This window comes from Melopsittacus undulatus, chromosome 12 (genome assembly GCF_012275295.1).
Source record: "Melopsittacus undulatus isolate bMelUnd1 chromosome 12, bMelUnd1.mat.Z, whole genome shotgun sequence".
NCBI lineage: Eukaryota > Metazoa > Chordata > Aves > Psittaciformes > Psittaculidae > Melopsittacus > Melopsittacus undulatus.
The window spans coordinates 14,362,885-14,380,288 of record NC_047538.1 but is presented as its reverse complement, the minus strand read 5'-3'; the positions used below and the strand labels follow the sequence as shown (position 1 = coordinate 14,380,288).

Below are 17,404 nucleotides of genomic sequence, written 5' to 3'. Positions count from 1 at the left end.
ATTTCTAGAGGCTGACTCTGTCATAGGAAGCAGATAGGCTACCTGTGGTTGGTAGTGAAATACGTGATAGATGGAAAATTTGAATAATGTATGTTTACAGATTATTTGTATGATCATTGTTTTCCTTATTGATACATAATGGGCAGCCCCGCAGCTGCTGGGGATGTTCTCTTACCGGGATAGCAATTGACCTCAAACTTGACCTCTCTCTCTCCCAATGTATATAATTAAAATCAAACAAAAAAATCACTCTTTCCAGAAGACAGAGAACTGCATAAAATTCTTTGTCCTGTCCGTGGTGCTAAACATCACTCAAACATAGACCGTAATCCATCCCTGTTATCTTTCTGGTGAGCACCATCTCAGCTGGTTCCATTGATGTCAGTGTTAGTTATTGTGTCCTATTACTAATAAGTTTACTTGTTAAGAAGGGCAAATTATTTTGGATTTTGAACTAAAGTGAAATCACAACTTTGGTTGTTAATAACAGTATCTTAGATCTATGATGTACTTCTCTTTGTAGAGGAATCGTGGATTCCTTTACAAAATGCTTCCTGCACTTAGATACACAGAATTTGCTTTTTTCCCCTGTTGAAATGCAAATGTCCTGGGGAAGAGCATGGCAGTTTTACATCAACATATGGTGATATTATCCAGCCCCTCAGGGCAGGAGGTAAAGAATATCCTAGTGTGCAAGATACATTACTGAAACTGGAATGTAGTTATTCAGGGAAAAAATACCATGGATTCTGGTTTAATATCTTGCTGATAAAAGCAGAAATACACATGACATTATTCCATATGAAATCCTTCTCAGACACCAGCAGTTTTAGTATGACTGGGTTTTTTTAGACTACCCTTTTACCCTCAAGTTCAAATTTCCTTTCCACAGCTGTGTGATCATCCACAAACTCAAGTCAAGTTTTCCATCTTCCACATAATAAGATTGCATTAGACTACAGTTTAGAACTAGGTGATTTTTTTCCGTCCTGTGTTTTACAGGTTTTCAGCTAGTTTTCAATCTAAATGTTCAACCTAATTTGAAGTTATCTTCCAAGTAAATTTTTGGGGTTTGTAATTCAGTGTAAGCTCTCAAGGTCTGATGTCCATCATTTAATCTTTGTGACAAAATCTGGTCAACAGTATGGTAGAAATTATTATTAATTAGTAACTATGTAAATTCTCTGTGTTTCAATTGTTTATGTTCCAAATTATTCATGTGTAATGATGTAGAACTTAATAGCAAGCACATAAATAATTTGGATTCCCTCATAAAAGGCTGAAGAAAGTACCTGCCCCAGCTCAAGATGCACAGAGAGGAGGAGGGTCAGACAGTGCTTTTCTGCAGATGGTGGTGGGCTCTAACAGTGCTGCAGACTTCTTTCCAATTGCAAATGTAAGAAGGTCCTGAGGAGAGCAAAGTGAGAATGCTGCAGTACCCAGCTTTCATATCCCATTTGGCAGGAATTGTTCAGAGGAGCTAAGAACAATTTTCCCTTTAGCCCCCTGTCAACTCCTCATCTTCCACTGTGATGCTTTTCAAATAGAAACCACTGCGCTCAAATTTGTGAAGATACAGCAGAAATTATTCCTGCTCTGGAGACTCTTCAGAAGCCATTGCTGGGCTATCTGCAGGCAGGGGAGGGGAAACAGTGTGGCTTTGCACAATGGCAATGCTTGCAGGTAAAGCAGAGGCAGACGTGGTCTGTTCCTCTTCACCAGAAGAACGGCAGTAAATCCCCCCAACCTTTGTGCTAGTGGTAAGAGGCACAGCCTCCTGATGGCAGCCTGCTGGGAGCCTTCCCTGATAGATGCATCTTAACAAATGCATCTGCTTTGCACCACAGGAGTGGAGGGGGGTTCATGGGAGAAATAGACACACACATGCACAAAAAGTCTGGGTAGAATGCAAACATTTACTGCCATTAAAGGGAAAAAAAAGATCATATTGTTACATGCTTCCTTATGTCAATTTTATTGTATAACTTAATCAGCCATGGACAAGACATAGGTCCCAACAAGCTGTTAAACACCACTGGCATTTGTGGCAGGAAGCATAACTAATGAACTAAGTTGGAGGTAGCTGAGCTGCACACTGTTAATTGGTATTTCACTCTGCAGCTATTGCTCCTTTGCTCTTTGCATGACAGGTCAGAGCAGATTTCCTCTCAGTTGTGGGCGAGGGCTCTTTGATTGCAAATCCTGCCCCAGTGCATGTGCAGAGTGACTGATAAAGAAGGAGCACTCTGGGACATGGTCAGTACATGAGGGTAACAGTCCTGAAGATAATTAAGGATGCAGCATGACCGACAAAATGCTAAGAGAGAAGTCAGACCTCAAAAAATAGACATTGTTTAAAACTGTAAACTATCAAAAATCAGTTTTAACATGTTTTTGGGGGGTAATGTGTATGATGCTCAAGATTAAGGGAGTTTAAGTGTTTCCTGATGTAGGTGAAATGAAAAAATGATAGGAAAAAAGTGGAATAAAATTTGAGATTGTTTTCAGAGCTCAGCTTTCAGCAGACCATCAAGTATGAGATTGTTAACACTTTGAAGCCTGTATCTGTGCTAGTGGTTTGCTAAACTAAAGGTTTTGGTTTATAACCTTAATAAGAAAACCCCTGAGATCGTTACCCATGGCAATTTGAGTACATGTTTTCAAACATCCTAAGATGAACAAAAGTAGGTCAGTTTACCCTTTTTGGTTTCTGTGCACTTACACACAACTTATTTCTTTAGGGCTCCAGGCCTTAATCTTAACAGGATTAGGAACATCCCTGTGATTCCAGCCTTTTTCTGACCAGGAGAAGCCATAATTCCTTAGAGACCAAGGCTTTAACAGTGTGGGTACGTCTGTCTGCCCATCCCTGCAGTGTCTTGGTCACACTGTCTGATTCTGTGCCTGGCATCTGTTGGGGATGCAATGAGAGGAACTTGGCAGACTCATTATTAGTGTTTAGACAGTTTTCTTCCTGAAGTGATATGTCTAAAGACCGTCTGTAGTTTTAAAATTTAAAACGTACCTCTGAAAAAATGTGTATCTTGTGTTTTAGGACTCAGTAACAACAGTAAGGAAATAGTTTGTGTCTCCCACAGCACAGGTTGGACTGGTCAGATTGTTTCTGTTCTTGAGGTGGTAGAAGCAAAAGGTGTCTTGTGATTAACTTAGTATTGCGCTTAGTATGCGTGCTTGTCTAATTCTAATCAAACTAATTCTAATCAAACTTTTAGTATATCATGATACTATATTTTAGGTGGAGGAATCCATATGTCAACCACTTGTCCTAGGTGTTCTGTGTAAGATGACGCTCAAATTTCAATCTGAGGAACTGTTTTTGAGGGAAGCTGGTTCTGGAGTAGCGCATGGGTTGTCTGCCTTCTCAGTGCATGGTGAGAGTCCTGCTTTGCAGAATCGGGAACGTGAGGGAAAACACTGTACATCAAACCTCTGTTGAGGTTTCTGAGCTGATGGCTCACCTCCGTGTGATGAAGGACCCTGTGTGGAGGACTTTTGTCTCAGTTCTGGGGTTTGGGGTTGTCTCAGGTCTCTCAGGAAGCAGACGGATGGCTGTGGTTTGCAAGGAGAGGGAGCTGCCCCATGGCCTCTGCTGTCCTTCATACTGTGATGGATGCATTGCCTATGGAGAGGGTAGTGGTGATTTGGAGGGCCCTGAGAAATCACTTGCAGGGAAAAAGACTGTAAATATTTTTCCTGGAGCTGCTCAATGCCTGCAATTAGGCTGTTTAAAGCAGGTAAACGTTTGATTGAACTGTGGCTGTGAAACAGCTCAAACTAATCTGATTCGTGGTACCCTGTGCACAAACCACTTGGTTTCATAAGGTACGGGCAGTTGTGATGTCCTTTTTTTTCTTATTAAACAATCAATAGGTCAGAGGAATATAATGAAGATATTTTGTGGTTCGTCTTTACTGCTGTCTTCTGCCCTTCCTCATGTCCATGAAAAGTCAATTTCAGGAGCCAGTCTTGCCTTTCAGCTTTGCTGTGAATGGCAGATGTGTAAATCCATTTTTTGCCATTAATATTAATACACAGATAATGTTTTCTTCCTTTCCTGGAAAGGGTAGGCAGTCTGACTTCCTTCAACTTTTGAGGTGGTACTTTTATGTGCAAGGCAATGATTTTTGTGTGGGCAAACTGCAGCTCATGATTACTGAAGGGTATTTGGGAGAAGGGCTCCCAAAGGGTGCAGTGTCTTCTGGAAATACACTGAGCCCTTTCTCCAGACTTTCTCCATGCATCTTGTTGACTGTCAAAGAACAAGGCTGAGATTTTCTCAATTCATGCATACATAACTATGCATGTGAGGTAATAAGAAATGCACCTGAGCACTGGTGTTGGAGGATAAAAAAGTGATTAAGAAGCAGGTCCAAATTTCCTATTCCTTAGTAGTTTTACCTAAAGATTATCAATTTCTAATGTGAGATGTTAAAGTATCTGGGGGGTTTGGCAGTCCATGTCTTGATGAAGATCTATTGGAGTGGGACAAGAAACAATAGAAAATGACTGTATAGTGGTTAGAAAAGGAGGTCACCATTAAGGCTAAGAATAACACAGCTTGATTTCATAAATGTGTTTGGGTTTACTACCAGTAGTAAACCAAAAAATGCACTCTGGTGGAAGCATACCATTTCAGGGATGAATAAAAGGCATAATTAGCTTATTTAATAAGTGATAGAGCTACCAGCTCTGCTTCTATTAATCATTACTGTTATCAGAGATGGAATTGTCAGAACTTCTTATCAACAGTGGTGATCTGAGCAGCTTTGTTAAATCTATTTGGCATATTGTTCATGTCAGTGTCACAGTTTTTCACATAATGCGTTCCATTATTTTTTCCTGAACTTGGAACTATTGCATATTATTAAGATATTTTGGTATTTTAGATTTGGGATTGTTTTCTGTAAGACAGAATTTCCAGAAATGACTGAGTGTCCTGAACTGATGTTTTGACCTTTCTGTGCTGCAGAGGAGCTTGAGGAGAAAAGCTTGAAGTCATTGTAAGAAGAGGATTAAGGACTGTTTAATAATAGTGTAATGTAACCTAGTTTACCAGTAGGCAGTCCTTGTCTCACTCTCTCTAACAAAAGGTCAAAGTTATGTAGAAAGATGCCTAAAGACTCATAGTTAATGGACTGTGTATTTTTGCTGTTTTCCTTGAGTGGTCACTCAATAATACCCCTTTTTGTTGCTTTTTAAAATTATTAATTTTTCTTTTTAAATGTAATTTTGTAAGCAGACTTTTCACTAGTAAAAAAAAAAATTAAACCAGTTCTGACTGCAAAGACTTGCTCTAAGATTTATTTGCATTTTGAGATGCATTACAAAAATTCAGAGAGCATGTGCACATCAGGCACACTTAGAAATAAGAGATAGCTGATGGGAATCTGCATAGATCTTACACCAAACCATAGAATGAAGGAAAGAATCAGGGGATTGCAGCTCCTTGTTGTTTCTTCTCACTAGGATAGGGTGGACACAGCTTCGTTCTGTTAGTAATTTCAGTAGGCAAAATATGTGTAATACTATGTATGGGACTAAATTCCAGATCCCTAAGGAACCTTCTGTGAATGGGCTCATAGCTGATGTCAGTTGGGTTTGATTGCTTTATATTTTTTTCATCATTCTGCTTATTGGAGAGTGTGAAAGTTATTGCCTCTCTCCTTATGTGTTTGTTATTTAGTATGGTGGTGTCTGCCCTTCAGACTAGTCTGTTTTATAGAATAGGTGCCTACCAAGATGTCTCATATTTGTTTTTTTAATTACTATTTTCAGGATCCAACAAACCTGGATAAGTTCAATGTCTCAAACTTCTTTCATGTTAAGAACAACATAAAAGTAATAGATCCAGGTAAGGATTAATTGAAGTAAGGCTAGATGACCCAAATATGCAAATCCTAAAGAAGACATTATTCAATTGACAGTTTCCTGGATGGACATCCCTCAGTGGCTAGTGGTAACTTTGAAAGCTTCTTGGAAACGTGAATAACTTGTCAAAACTGTCCCCTTCACATCAAAAGGTGCTAACAGATTTTGAAGCTGAGACATGATTCTTTGAGAAATCATTAGCTGTCTGTATTGAGTGCTGTGCAAACATGGAAAGTTTTCCATATCCTTAAAGAGTAGGTAGATGAGAGACAAGAGAGGGGGAAAAAATAATTTGCCAAAAGGTCCATTAGCCTTGTACTAGAACCAAGACAAGAAAACCTGCATCTTCTCGTACCTGTCTGCTAGGCTCCTTACTGAGTGTATCAACAGTCTATTTCCCCTCCTTCTTCCTGGAGAACAGTGGGCATCTTCCAAGTTGAAGATTGAAATAGATTTTTTTTTTTATAAGTCCCCATATTATGTTAATAAAAAAAAAATACTTTTTCTTTCTAGATACCTAAGAAATTTGCTTCTCAGTTCTTTTGTGACTTTTTGATAGCTAAATGCTTAGTAATATTTTTCTGATATTAAACCGCTGAAGGAAAAAAATCTCTTTGCCCTTGTGGTTTAGAATTGTTTCTGATGAGGCCTAGTTGCTGATTCTAAGCATGGTGTGGTTTTTTGGGTCTATTATGCTCATCTTTGGGTTTTTCTAAAGCTACTAGTTCTGCAAGCAAGTATCTCTCTTTCCATTTACCTGCTAAAAATAAGTGGGTATTATCTCAGAGATGGAATATCTGATATCCAGCAAATAGTGGGCATAGCAAAGAGAGAGAACAAGTGAAACTTGTAAAAGTAAAAAGATTAAATTAATCAAATTCTCCAGTCCAATCACTGGCCTCCTCCTCCTGTATCATGTTAAAGAGCTAGTCTTGGAATTTTTGCATTACAGGCCTGGCCATTCAGTGAGGAGACAGAAGTTTATATAGTACCCAACTGTGTCTTGTCTTTATTGTTCTATAAAAATTTTACAAGACTTGTGTGAACTTAGATAATTTCTAGTGGTTTCAAAGAAATTCTGGCAGTAGTTTATTAGAAGTCGTTGGGGTTTTTTTTTGTATTTCATCATACTGGCATTTATTGTGCTGTATTTCAAGTGGTAGTGTCATTAATGTTACACATTGCTGTTTGTTACCGTTACTGCAGGAATAAATGTAGTTACTAGGTCTTTTTATTAGTTAGTTTTATTAGTTACTAGGTCTCATTATTTTAAAAAATGTAGAAATAATATCAGGAAGATTTTTGTGTAACTACATACATAATAAACTGAAGGAGAACAGCATAGAATTTTTCCTTTAACTCTGAATTATTTGACTTTTGTCTTACCTAGATGAAGAAAAAGCCAAATTAGATCCATCTTACTATTTGAAAAATACAAATACAGAGACCCGAGAGACTTTATTGGAGCTTTATAAGGAATTCAAAGGTGATGACATTCTAGCAGCTACTATGAAGGCTCCTGAAAAGAAGAAAGTGGATAAGCTGAATGCAGTAAGTAGATTTAATTTGTAGTTTGGCACTGATTGACTTCCTCAGGAATGATAATAGATGTTTTTCAGCTTAGAGGCCATATTGCTGTATAAACAGACACTACCCCTGCTTTCTGTTACATGGAAGTTTGTCACAGATAAGAATATGAGAATCATATTTGAATTCCTTAGAAATACATTTTATGCATCAATGCATTTCTCTTTGTTAAATTATTATAAATGATTTTAGAAATGGAGCACACTAAGAAGGAAGAATCTTTATGATGTGGTTATGATGTATATGTTGGCAGAACCTTTTTTCCCAGGTTGTAATCTCTTGCTTTGAATTTGTTTAGCATTGCTTCCTTCAATTATTGGTAGAGAGAACACACCTTAAGGGCAGTGCAAGTGAATAATTTCTGGTGTGGGCAAATATATCAGTCATCCACAGTTGCTTCTCTATTTTTTTCCACTGGAATGCAGGATTTTTGGTGGACTATTTTAAAGGATGTTCTTCCAGGTGTATGCTGCTGTGTGTTCATGGTTGTCAAGAGAAGCAACTCATCTGCATCTAGATTTCCTACATCAAAGGCTGTTTGAAATTGGCAAGACAGAATATTCTTCTTTAATAATTCTGGGATGCATGTGTGTTCGTGCTTTGATTACACTTACACAGAAATGAATAGCAATGCAGCACGCACTTTTTAATAAGGAGGTTTAGTGACAGATATGGGAGTGTATGTAACCAAGGAGTAGGATCACATTTGCCCCATTTTCAGGGCATTATAATGTTATGGGAAAATAAAAGATGTAGGGAGGAAGAAAAGAGGTGAGAAAACAATGAGCTCTACACATGTTGGAGAATAAGATTGTCAGCTAATGATGTGGATGAACGTAACTAAAAACTTGCATAGGAGGCAGTGTAACCTTATGAATAGCCTGGCCTGTATTCTTTACCAGCATTGCCCCAGAGCCACTAAACTTACCTGTGGGTTTATTAAATCTTTGTAATTTACTACAAAATCCATGTGTGACATTCACATTTCCTTTCTGCAGGAGAACTACAAAGCTCAAAATAGTCATTGGGAACAATGGGATAGTGCCTTTGCATGCAGAAGGGCCATGTGTGGGAGAGGGGATGGTTTGCTTTCCTCCGCAGAAGCTCTGTGGTTCACTGTGTTTTCCTTCCACTTACTCAGCAACATTGGAGAATTTTACAGATGTCTTGCCAGCAGTACTCCTTACATATTTCCACCTGTGGACATACAAATACATTCTCATAATAGAATAAGCAATAAGCCCCTTCAGCTCAGTGCATGGAAAGCCTTAACTAGTTTCATCAGAGCAAATGTTACAGGCAACAGATGGAGAACTATCTTTGCATTGTTTATTTGCTTCTTTTGTAGGAACTAGAGCGGAAAGTCTGCCTTCAAAAGAGTAACATTTGTGTGTTTCTAGTGCTTATATACTATCTTTAATAGATAAAATTTATGATCTAATATCTTTCGCATTTTCCTCTGCAAACAGGCTCACTATTCCACTGGAGCAGTAAGTGCTTCCTTCACCTCCACTGCCATGATGCCTGAAACTACACACGAAGCAGGTACCAGAACTACCTAGATACAAGCTGTTTACTTACTTCCAATTTTAAAGTGTGCTCCCTAGCACACGTACAGTTACAAGGACTGAAGGAATGCATTGATAATTGGTCAGTGCTGATGCTGTGGAAATGTATTCCCTGAGCAGATATATCTTTACTTTCCACTGAGCTCATTCTGAAAATAATGGAGCAATTATGAATTAGCTTCGGCTTTGAATGGCAGTTACTTACATTGAACTGAAATTAATGAGGTCTTTTCTATGCCTGGGAACCACAAAATGGGATATTCACTTAAGTAAGTTAGGAATGAAGTATAGTCTCTCCTTAAATAGCACACAAAATCTTACCCATCTATTTCACATAACCTGGTATTGGTTAGAATGGCTGCAAATTTTGTGGTGATAATGTTTGATTCGTTGCATTTCAAGGTTATACAAAAATGCATTTTAGTACAATAAAGTTTTTTGTTTGTTCTCCAGCCTAAACACAAATATGTAGAATGTAATTAATTTGAATATTGATTAGATAGCTGAGTGTCTAGTATTCCCAGCTGAAGAGAAAGGTCTGGCTTTTGACACTAAAATTCAGAAGTATGTAACACACTTGGGCAAAGATTAAATGCATTGCGCAAGCTACATTCACCAAGTTCAGTTCCTTTACGTGGTGGATTACAGTGATCTGCAGGTGACTTTTGAGTGTTGAAAATATCTAACTGGACATTTTGACCAAATGGAAGTGGAAACATCCCAGATTGATCCTTTGGCTTGACTTTCCAGTAATGTTTTCCATAACAGCTTCATTTGTTTTCAGAACTGGGTAGGTCCTCAAATGTCAGCAATTTGTGGTTGGCAGATGACTACCTGCTTGGCTTCCAATTTTGACAAGAAATTATTTGGTTTCAAAGTAGCGTTGGTGGTTGGTAGACATTACTTGAAAATTATAGCTTGCAGTATTGAATGGTTCTGTTACTTTAAAATATAGATTATACTGTTGGCTCCTGAGAAGTTGGTGGTTTTCTGTAATGGAAAGTGTTTTGCACAGAGATTAATGTAAAGTTATCATAGATGAATTGCAGAGTACCTTCCCTGAAGACCCAGTACCCCAGGGGAAGAGGTCAGACAGTAGAGTCTAGCAATTTGTTTTCTGATGATTTCTAAAGATCAATGAATAAGCTTCCAGAGAGCTAATTATTGTCTTTTGCTTTGATACAGCTGCTATTGATGAAGATGTTGTGAGATACACATACGTTAAGAAGAAGGGCTATGTGCGACTTCACACTAATAAGGGAGACCTAAACTTGGAGCTGCACTGTGATATGGTACTGTGTGCCGATAAAATGAATCTCTTTAGATAACAGAGTAGGAGCTGGCAATGGAAATGTCAAAAAAAGGAAGAGTTTGTAGCTGTAATAGATACAGATAAATAACGAGCTTTCAGTTGGTTTATAATATAAATTGCAAATGTATATATATTATTTTATATATTATTCTCCTCTATGTGTAAATGTTCTCTGTGAGTAATCTGATACATTTAGTGGACTTCCTACAGCATGTCAAAGTACATGTTTAGAGCTTCAAAGCTCTAAGAGTGACCCAAACAGTGAGAAGGAAGGTAGAGATAAAAAAGAAGGAAGAACACAGGGAAGAGAGAATAACCCAAGGTTACACAGCAGGTTACTTGGCAGAACCAGGAAAAGAACCTCAGTGAAACTGAGAGCAGTCTGTCAGCCAGAGTACTCGTAGATAAGAACTCAAGAAGTGGTAAATTTGCTTCTAAATCTTGAGCTTAAAGAACAAACCTATATGAAAACCTTAGAGTATGTTTTTTATTTCCTTCTGTTTCAGTTTTTAAGGTTCAAGTTCTCAAACATCTTCCCTTTGCCATTAAGAGGTAGACATTTATTTAAGAAAACAACAGACTACAGTTTTTTATTGTCAGTACAGTCTGATTCTGGAGGAAATCTGTGGCTCTTAATAAATATGGCAAGACTTAGGATAGACAGATGAGTTGTGGCGACACTGATGTCTCAGACGTCACTGCTTCGTTGTGTGCTTGCTTATTTGTTTGTATAACCACAGCTATAAAAGGAAAAAAGTTTTCAGTGTCAAAAGCTCAAACCTTCCGTTGTTTACTGAGATTTTTATTATAGGCCTGAAGGGAGATGCTTTAGGAAGTTGAAGGATATGAATAAGGATTTAAATGGTAAAACTTCTGCTTGTTGTGACCCTCACAGCATTTAAGGACAGCGGTGCTGGCTGGGAGCTGGGGTGCCTGGTGTGAAATCCCGAGATGCACTGGGAGAATGCATCCTTTTTTGCCTGGGGGGATGGGGGAGGGAAAGGAGTAAACAGGACAAGCCTGCTAGCTTTCCCTTCTCTTCCTTTCTGTCACATGAGTAAGAAGCAAGATCTGTGTGCACATCTCAAGCTGATCTGTGGAAACAATATGAGAATCTCCACAGCAGGCTATCATGCTAGTAATTCTGTAGATCCATGTCATCCCTACAGGTGTTTTCCATGATCTTAAATAGTAACACTATATAATAAGGCAAAAAGCAGAGGATGTTAGTACAGCAATATTTGGGGGAAGCAGCAGAATGAGCAGATTGCATTGAATCATTTGTTATGCCATATGTTCTCAAACTGGCTCCCAGCTAATGCAGGCTGACTGCAGCTATTCTTACCAGCATGGGTGTTTTTGGCCACATGTGTAACCAGTGTCACTCAGTCCTGAGGACCCAATCTTAATTGCCCATTATAAACTTCCTGTATGATATCCATTGTTTCCTTTTTTCTAGATGAATTCCTATTCACCTCCTTTTCACACACACTGATTCCTCATGCACACATCAGAAGTGTGCACTATTTTACACAACCAGACCTGCTTGAACACTAGCCTTTAGCCATCTGTTCATTTCTTTGTGTCGATTAAATCTATGTGAATTATACAGACCTTTGGCACTGCAGAGAGGAAAAGATATATATTTAGAATAAGTAGGAAAAACTTGCTGTTTTAAGGAGGTTTTCACAACATCCACTTTAGGTCATCATCCTAGGTCTATTAAATCACTTCTTCCGGGAGGTGCCTGTTTTTCTCCCTTTACTATATAAGGAGTTTGTGCTTCTAACTTCGGTTTTCCTGAATCACACTGAGGTTAGGCACATAAGGTAGCTCAGTGCAGACAGAGAAAATATCTTACAAACATGTAACATACATATAGGTCACAGATCAGCACAATGGATCTATTGAGATTGCAAAGACATAGAAAATGGGGAAATGCCAAAATCAAACTTCTAAACACATTCAGTCTACCCTGCTTGTGAATATGCATGGTAATAGTCTTAATTAATCATACACTGATTTTTTTGTTAGCTCTTCTGTCTTATTCAGTGCATAAGCTGAACCAGTTTTGGGAGCTATTTAGAACTGTGTGGTGAAATGGTTTATACATAGGATTTGGTTTTCCTGAAAAAGTGTAAAATGTGGATCCCTGAATGCAATCAGGAGGAAATGGACTATATCATATGCCTCACCCAAATTAATGTTGCACAGGCTATTTGATACCTGATTTTTCAGCCTTTGTGATTTTTTCACGTAGTTAGCTTGGGTAATACCTTGACTTTTCAGAAAGAAATGGAGAAACAAATTTCAGCCCAAAGCACTGTACTGATACACATTTAGATCACTGGCAGATTCAGGACCCTTGGATTCAACACATGGATCAGTGCTACTTAAGTGAAGGAGAGAGCCAATAGCATTGTTAGGTTGTCATTGCTATTTGAATTCAGACAAAATATATATGATTTGGGGAATTCATGCATAGGCTTTCTCAAGCAGTGCAACTGCAGGAGCAAGTATATGATATTGTCCTGGGTTCAGCAGTAGCAGTCATTTTTTCTCCTTGGTAGCTGGTGCAGTGCTGTGTTTTGACTTTTGGGCTGGGAACGGTTGCTGATAGCAAGTATGTTTTGAGTTACTGCTCAAATGTTTGGGTTGTCCAAGGCCTTTTCTGAGCCTCATGCTCTGCCAGGGAAGGAGGGTAAGCTGGGAGGAAGAAGAGACAAGACACCTGACCCAAACTAGCCAAAGAGGTATTCCATACCATAGCACATCATACCCAGGATGTAACTGAGAGTTACCCCGAAGGGCTGGAGCTCTGGGGGGATGGAGGAGGTATCGGTCGGTGCTCAGCTGGCCAGGGTGGGGTGAGTTATGGGTCGGTGGCTGGTGAGGTGTTGTGTTCTCTTCACTTGTTATTTCCTTTATCGTTATTGTTTGTAGTAGTAGTAGCAGTAGTGATTTGTGTTATACCTTAGTTGTTAAACTGCTCTTATCTCAACCTGTGGGGGCTACATTCTTTGGATTCTCCTTCCCAGCTGTCCGGGAGTTGGGGGAGCAAGGGGGGGAGAGTGAGTGCACAAGCTGTGCAGTTTGATTTTAAACCACAACAGATATGTAAGCTGTATTACAGTGGTGCTTGGCTTCCTTTTTTAAAGACTGAATACTGCCTGCCTGGTTGTTGTCTTGACCTGACCACAGGCTTTTGTTTCAGTTGCTGAGTGATATCCTGTGCTCTGCTTATTATGGAAGCTGTGGCTGTATTTGCACAGTACTGCAAATACATGATTGTCATATGCATTAGGAAGATTGAGGATGAAGTTGCTATATAAATGTGACAAATGCCTGTGGACTTGTAACAGTCAAATTACATTTTAAAATAGTCTTACAGGTTAGATTTCAATATACACTTTGAACGGAAGTCTCCTTGCTGAGGACATAACAACAAGTGACATACTTGCTGTCTTAGAGTGTATGTCTACTGAGTCTTCAATTGTATTGTCATGCCTATGGGCCGTATTTAAGCAAAGTGTTCTTGCTGTTGTGCTCTCAGCAGTCTTCACTGCTTCTAAAGTTTGCCCTGTGTCTCTGTCTTCAGTACCTGACTTGAGCCTCTCCCTTCACAGCTCTTCTGACTGCTGTTCTTTCCTTCCCCTGTTTTTTGTGAGCTATCTGGCAGTATGGATAGTTTGGAGTTTGGTCCATATGGACGCGTGGAAACTTTTGTTTAAAAATAAATCTAGGGATCTTCATATACTTTATGGTGCCAATCAGTAAGATTGATAGTGACGAGATTCTTCCTAGCACCAAAAACCTAATCAAAAAGTGTTTTGTATTGATCCAGGGGAGGAAATCAGTGCTGCACTATGATTGAAGTCATCAGTTACTTGGTGACAGAATTCAGAAGGAGAGCATGAAATAGGGTGAGACTCCAGATATTTTCTGTGCTTGAAATCACTTGTTCAGAGCAGCAGAAAACTTCACTTAGGTTCCAGAAAGATGATGTGTAGTTTAAATCATTGACCTGAAAAAAGGCAATAAAAAGACTCTAGAAGATAAGCTGGATTTTTTTTCCACCCTTTTGAATTTGTGCCTCAAATGAGCAAAGGTACACTACTGTTCTCTCTTTGAATCATAGCAGTGTGCCTAGTGCTCTTTGCTGCCATTTGTTTTTCTCCTTATCTTCTTACTCCGATACAGTATGTTCATCCTGATGGGACTAACCAGATGGCCATTTGTTAGGGATGTTTTCCAGGAAGCTGAGTTCAGCTGGGCATAAGCAACATTTGTTGTATACGTTAATTGGAAACAAACTTACAAAAATTCTACTTGCCAGAAGTAGTGTTGGCAAGTACAAAGAGATTTAACAGCATCCAACAAGTGTTACTCTTTCAGCTCTAATCTTATGCATCACCAAACAAGTAAATTATGAAGAAATAACTGATGAAAGGCAAAGTCACTGGATTTCTTGCATTTTATTTACTGTGATTTTTCTAGTCTTCTCAAGTTACTTTAATCAGGATGTTGCTGGGAACAGTTGTCTATATGGTCTCTGTGTGTTCTGTTGTATTGGTCATTATGGCGATGCAGTTGTACCTTGTAGGTGGTGGAACAGCCTCCTAAGGCAGGGTGGAGACTTTACCCTGTGCAAAATATCAAATTGACTTGGATGTGGAAGTAGAAAAGCAGTGTGATGCTAATGGATGGAGTGGAGAACTAGGAGCTGGTAACCCCTGAATTCTGTGCCTTTGCTACAGACTTACTCCATGGTTTGGCTTTTGTAATTTGGTTATGGATTTTTTTAAAATCAGTGGCATCCCAGTTTCTGTTTCATGGTGAGCAATAAATATCGGCATAATTTTGAATTCCCAGGCATGTAGCATGGATGCCTGATTGCTGGAGTACACCTATGCAAATAGCCTAGGCTGCCTGTTGGGATCAGCAGCCCTGCAGGAGAATAGACAGAGTAGTAGACTCCTGCTCTCTGCACTTGTGAAAGGGAATAAAACTTCCTGCCTTTGCCTCTAGGTTGCTTTGAGGCTTTCTTTAGTGTTTGTATGTGGGTTTTTTTGATCCTGCCATGGAAATATATATATATATATATATATATATATAAAAATATATATAAATAAATATAGCAGCTCCAGAAGACCTTGTCAAAATGATGAGCAGGTGGTTTGGTCACCCTTTTCTCCTTTGTGAGTTCTCTTCATCCAAGTGGTAGTGATCTGGTGGTTAAACACATGCCAATAGTGGTAATCAAATACTAATCTGTAACTGCCACAGCAGGTTTTGTCAATTTGCCTGTCTCTCTCAGGTTTAATACTTTGAGGGTTAAGGGCAAGGTGGCATAACAAAGAAGAATGTGAGATGGATTTCAAAGCTCCATCCAGCACTCCACAAATGCTTTTTGAGGTTTTAGGACCTGGCAACCTTTGCTTAATGATGATGTCTTGGCATAACTATCTGAAGAAGCCATTATTTTACTAGCACTGCTGTTTTAATCTTTTGAGGCTGTCTGACCTGTTAAATATGCCTGTGATCTATAAATGTGTAGTCCAGCCCCGCTTCTTTGAAATTATCTCTCCTTTTGTGTGAGGGACTGTTCTGAAGATTAGAAGCCTGTAAACTTCTTATCCATTTCCAGTGGGAAAGAAGTGATTTGCTGAAAAAAATCCTTTGACCTCCTGACATGACAAGGTGCCCCAGTCTCCCTGAATCTGTTCTTTAGGATTTAAATGTTCATTCTTCTCACTTTCTGTCAGTGTCATTGTGGCACTGTCTGGCAGATACCTTACTGATGTTTTACCAGTGTGTGTTCACTCAGTAATGTGGTTGTAGGGATGAAATACAGTGGTCTTGGCATGCTTGTGAATGGGTGGTTTCATGTTTTTTTCATCTAAATAGATCATTGTAGACAGAGCTGCAACTTCCAATTTTGAAAGTTCTCATCAACAGAAACTAAAACCAACCTAACAAACAAACTTGCTCCTTTTCAGTAGGGGAACAGCTGGGTAAAAATGTTTGTTAGAGAAGATGTTGTTATTTCTCTGTGTGTTTTCCTCATAGTGCTACAATGGTAGACAGACCTATTGCTCTTCTTTATCGTTGGGAATAGAATGGTTCTGCACAGCCGTATTGATTAACAGGTCACTTCTAGGTTGTTCTTAAGTGACTAGAAGATAATACTTTAAATATTTTTAACTTTGGGGCAGCTAAGCACCACCCAGCCACTTGCTCACTCCCCTCATGGTGGGATGGGGGAGAGAACTGGAAGAGCAGAAGTGAGAAGACTCATGAGCTGAATAAGGCAAAAGCTGTTGTAATTGCTTTGCGGTGTTTTGCAGCAGCAGAGGGGCAGTGGGAATCCCCGATGTCCTCCAGTGCCTGTGCCTGAATAGGACATTAAACATGGGGTTGAGGAAGGTGCTCAGCCACATCCCTGTGAACTTGTCCCTGCACCATTGGGCTTTGTACCCTTTGCATGATGTCCTGGCAGCCTTTGGTGTTGGATAATCAGTGAGAAGGCGTTTTGTGCATTTGAACCTTTCGATCACCCCAGCCCCCCTGATAAATTGGATCGGGAGAGAATCAATTGTTCCTGGATTGTGTTGCTTGGCTTTTGACGTTGGATGGTGCAGGCATCCCATACCAGCTGTGTCTGCCACTTAGTGATCCCGGATCCGAGGATGAGGCGGGTGGTTTGGAGTTACACAGCTGCTGCTCTTCATCTTTCTCTGACATGTTTCTTGTTTGTACTTTGGCTCCTCTGATGAGAGCGGGGTGACCTTGGGAGGCTGACAATTACCAGAGCTTTGCTGTCTAGTGTGGAAGCAGTTACAGGTTGCATCTTCTAAAAAGGTGGAATTTATGTGCACTCAGTTACAGACTGATGAAATGCCAGGGACCCGCAGTGGGACCTGCGAGACTCCGACTTTTACAGCTATTGGAGGCTGCTCAAGCAATTTAAGTTGCATCCTCGTTTAGATTGTACCTATAAGTGCTGTGTTGTGCTTGCCATCCCTATCCTCATCAGCACCCAGCCCTG

The 17,404-nt window shown here is 39.5% G+C and overlaps 1 protein-coding gene across 1 annotated transcript in view; it reads left to right on the top strand.

Annotated features, from left to right (window-relative positions):
• Positions 1-17,404, top strand: part of PPIL2 (peptidylprolyl isomerase like 2) — a 71,681-nt gene that overhangs the window by 22,730 nt on the left and 31,547 nt on the right. The window contains exons 9-12 of the mRNA XM_005147749.3: positions 5,797-5,872; positions 7,280-7,440; positions 8,946-9,021; positions 10,230-10,336. Of these exons, the coding sequence (XP_005147806.1) occupies positions 5,797-5,872; positions 7,280-7,440; positions 8,946-9,021; positions 10,230-10,336 (420 nt within the window). The remainder of the gene's footprint in view (positions 1-5,796; positions 5,873-7,279; positions 7,441-8,945; positions 9,022-10,229; positions 10,337-17,404) is intronic.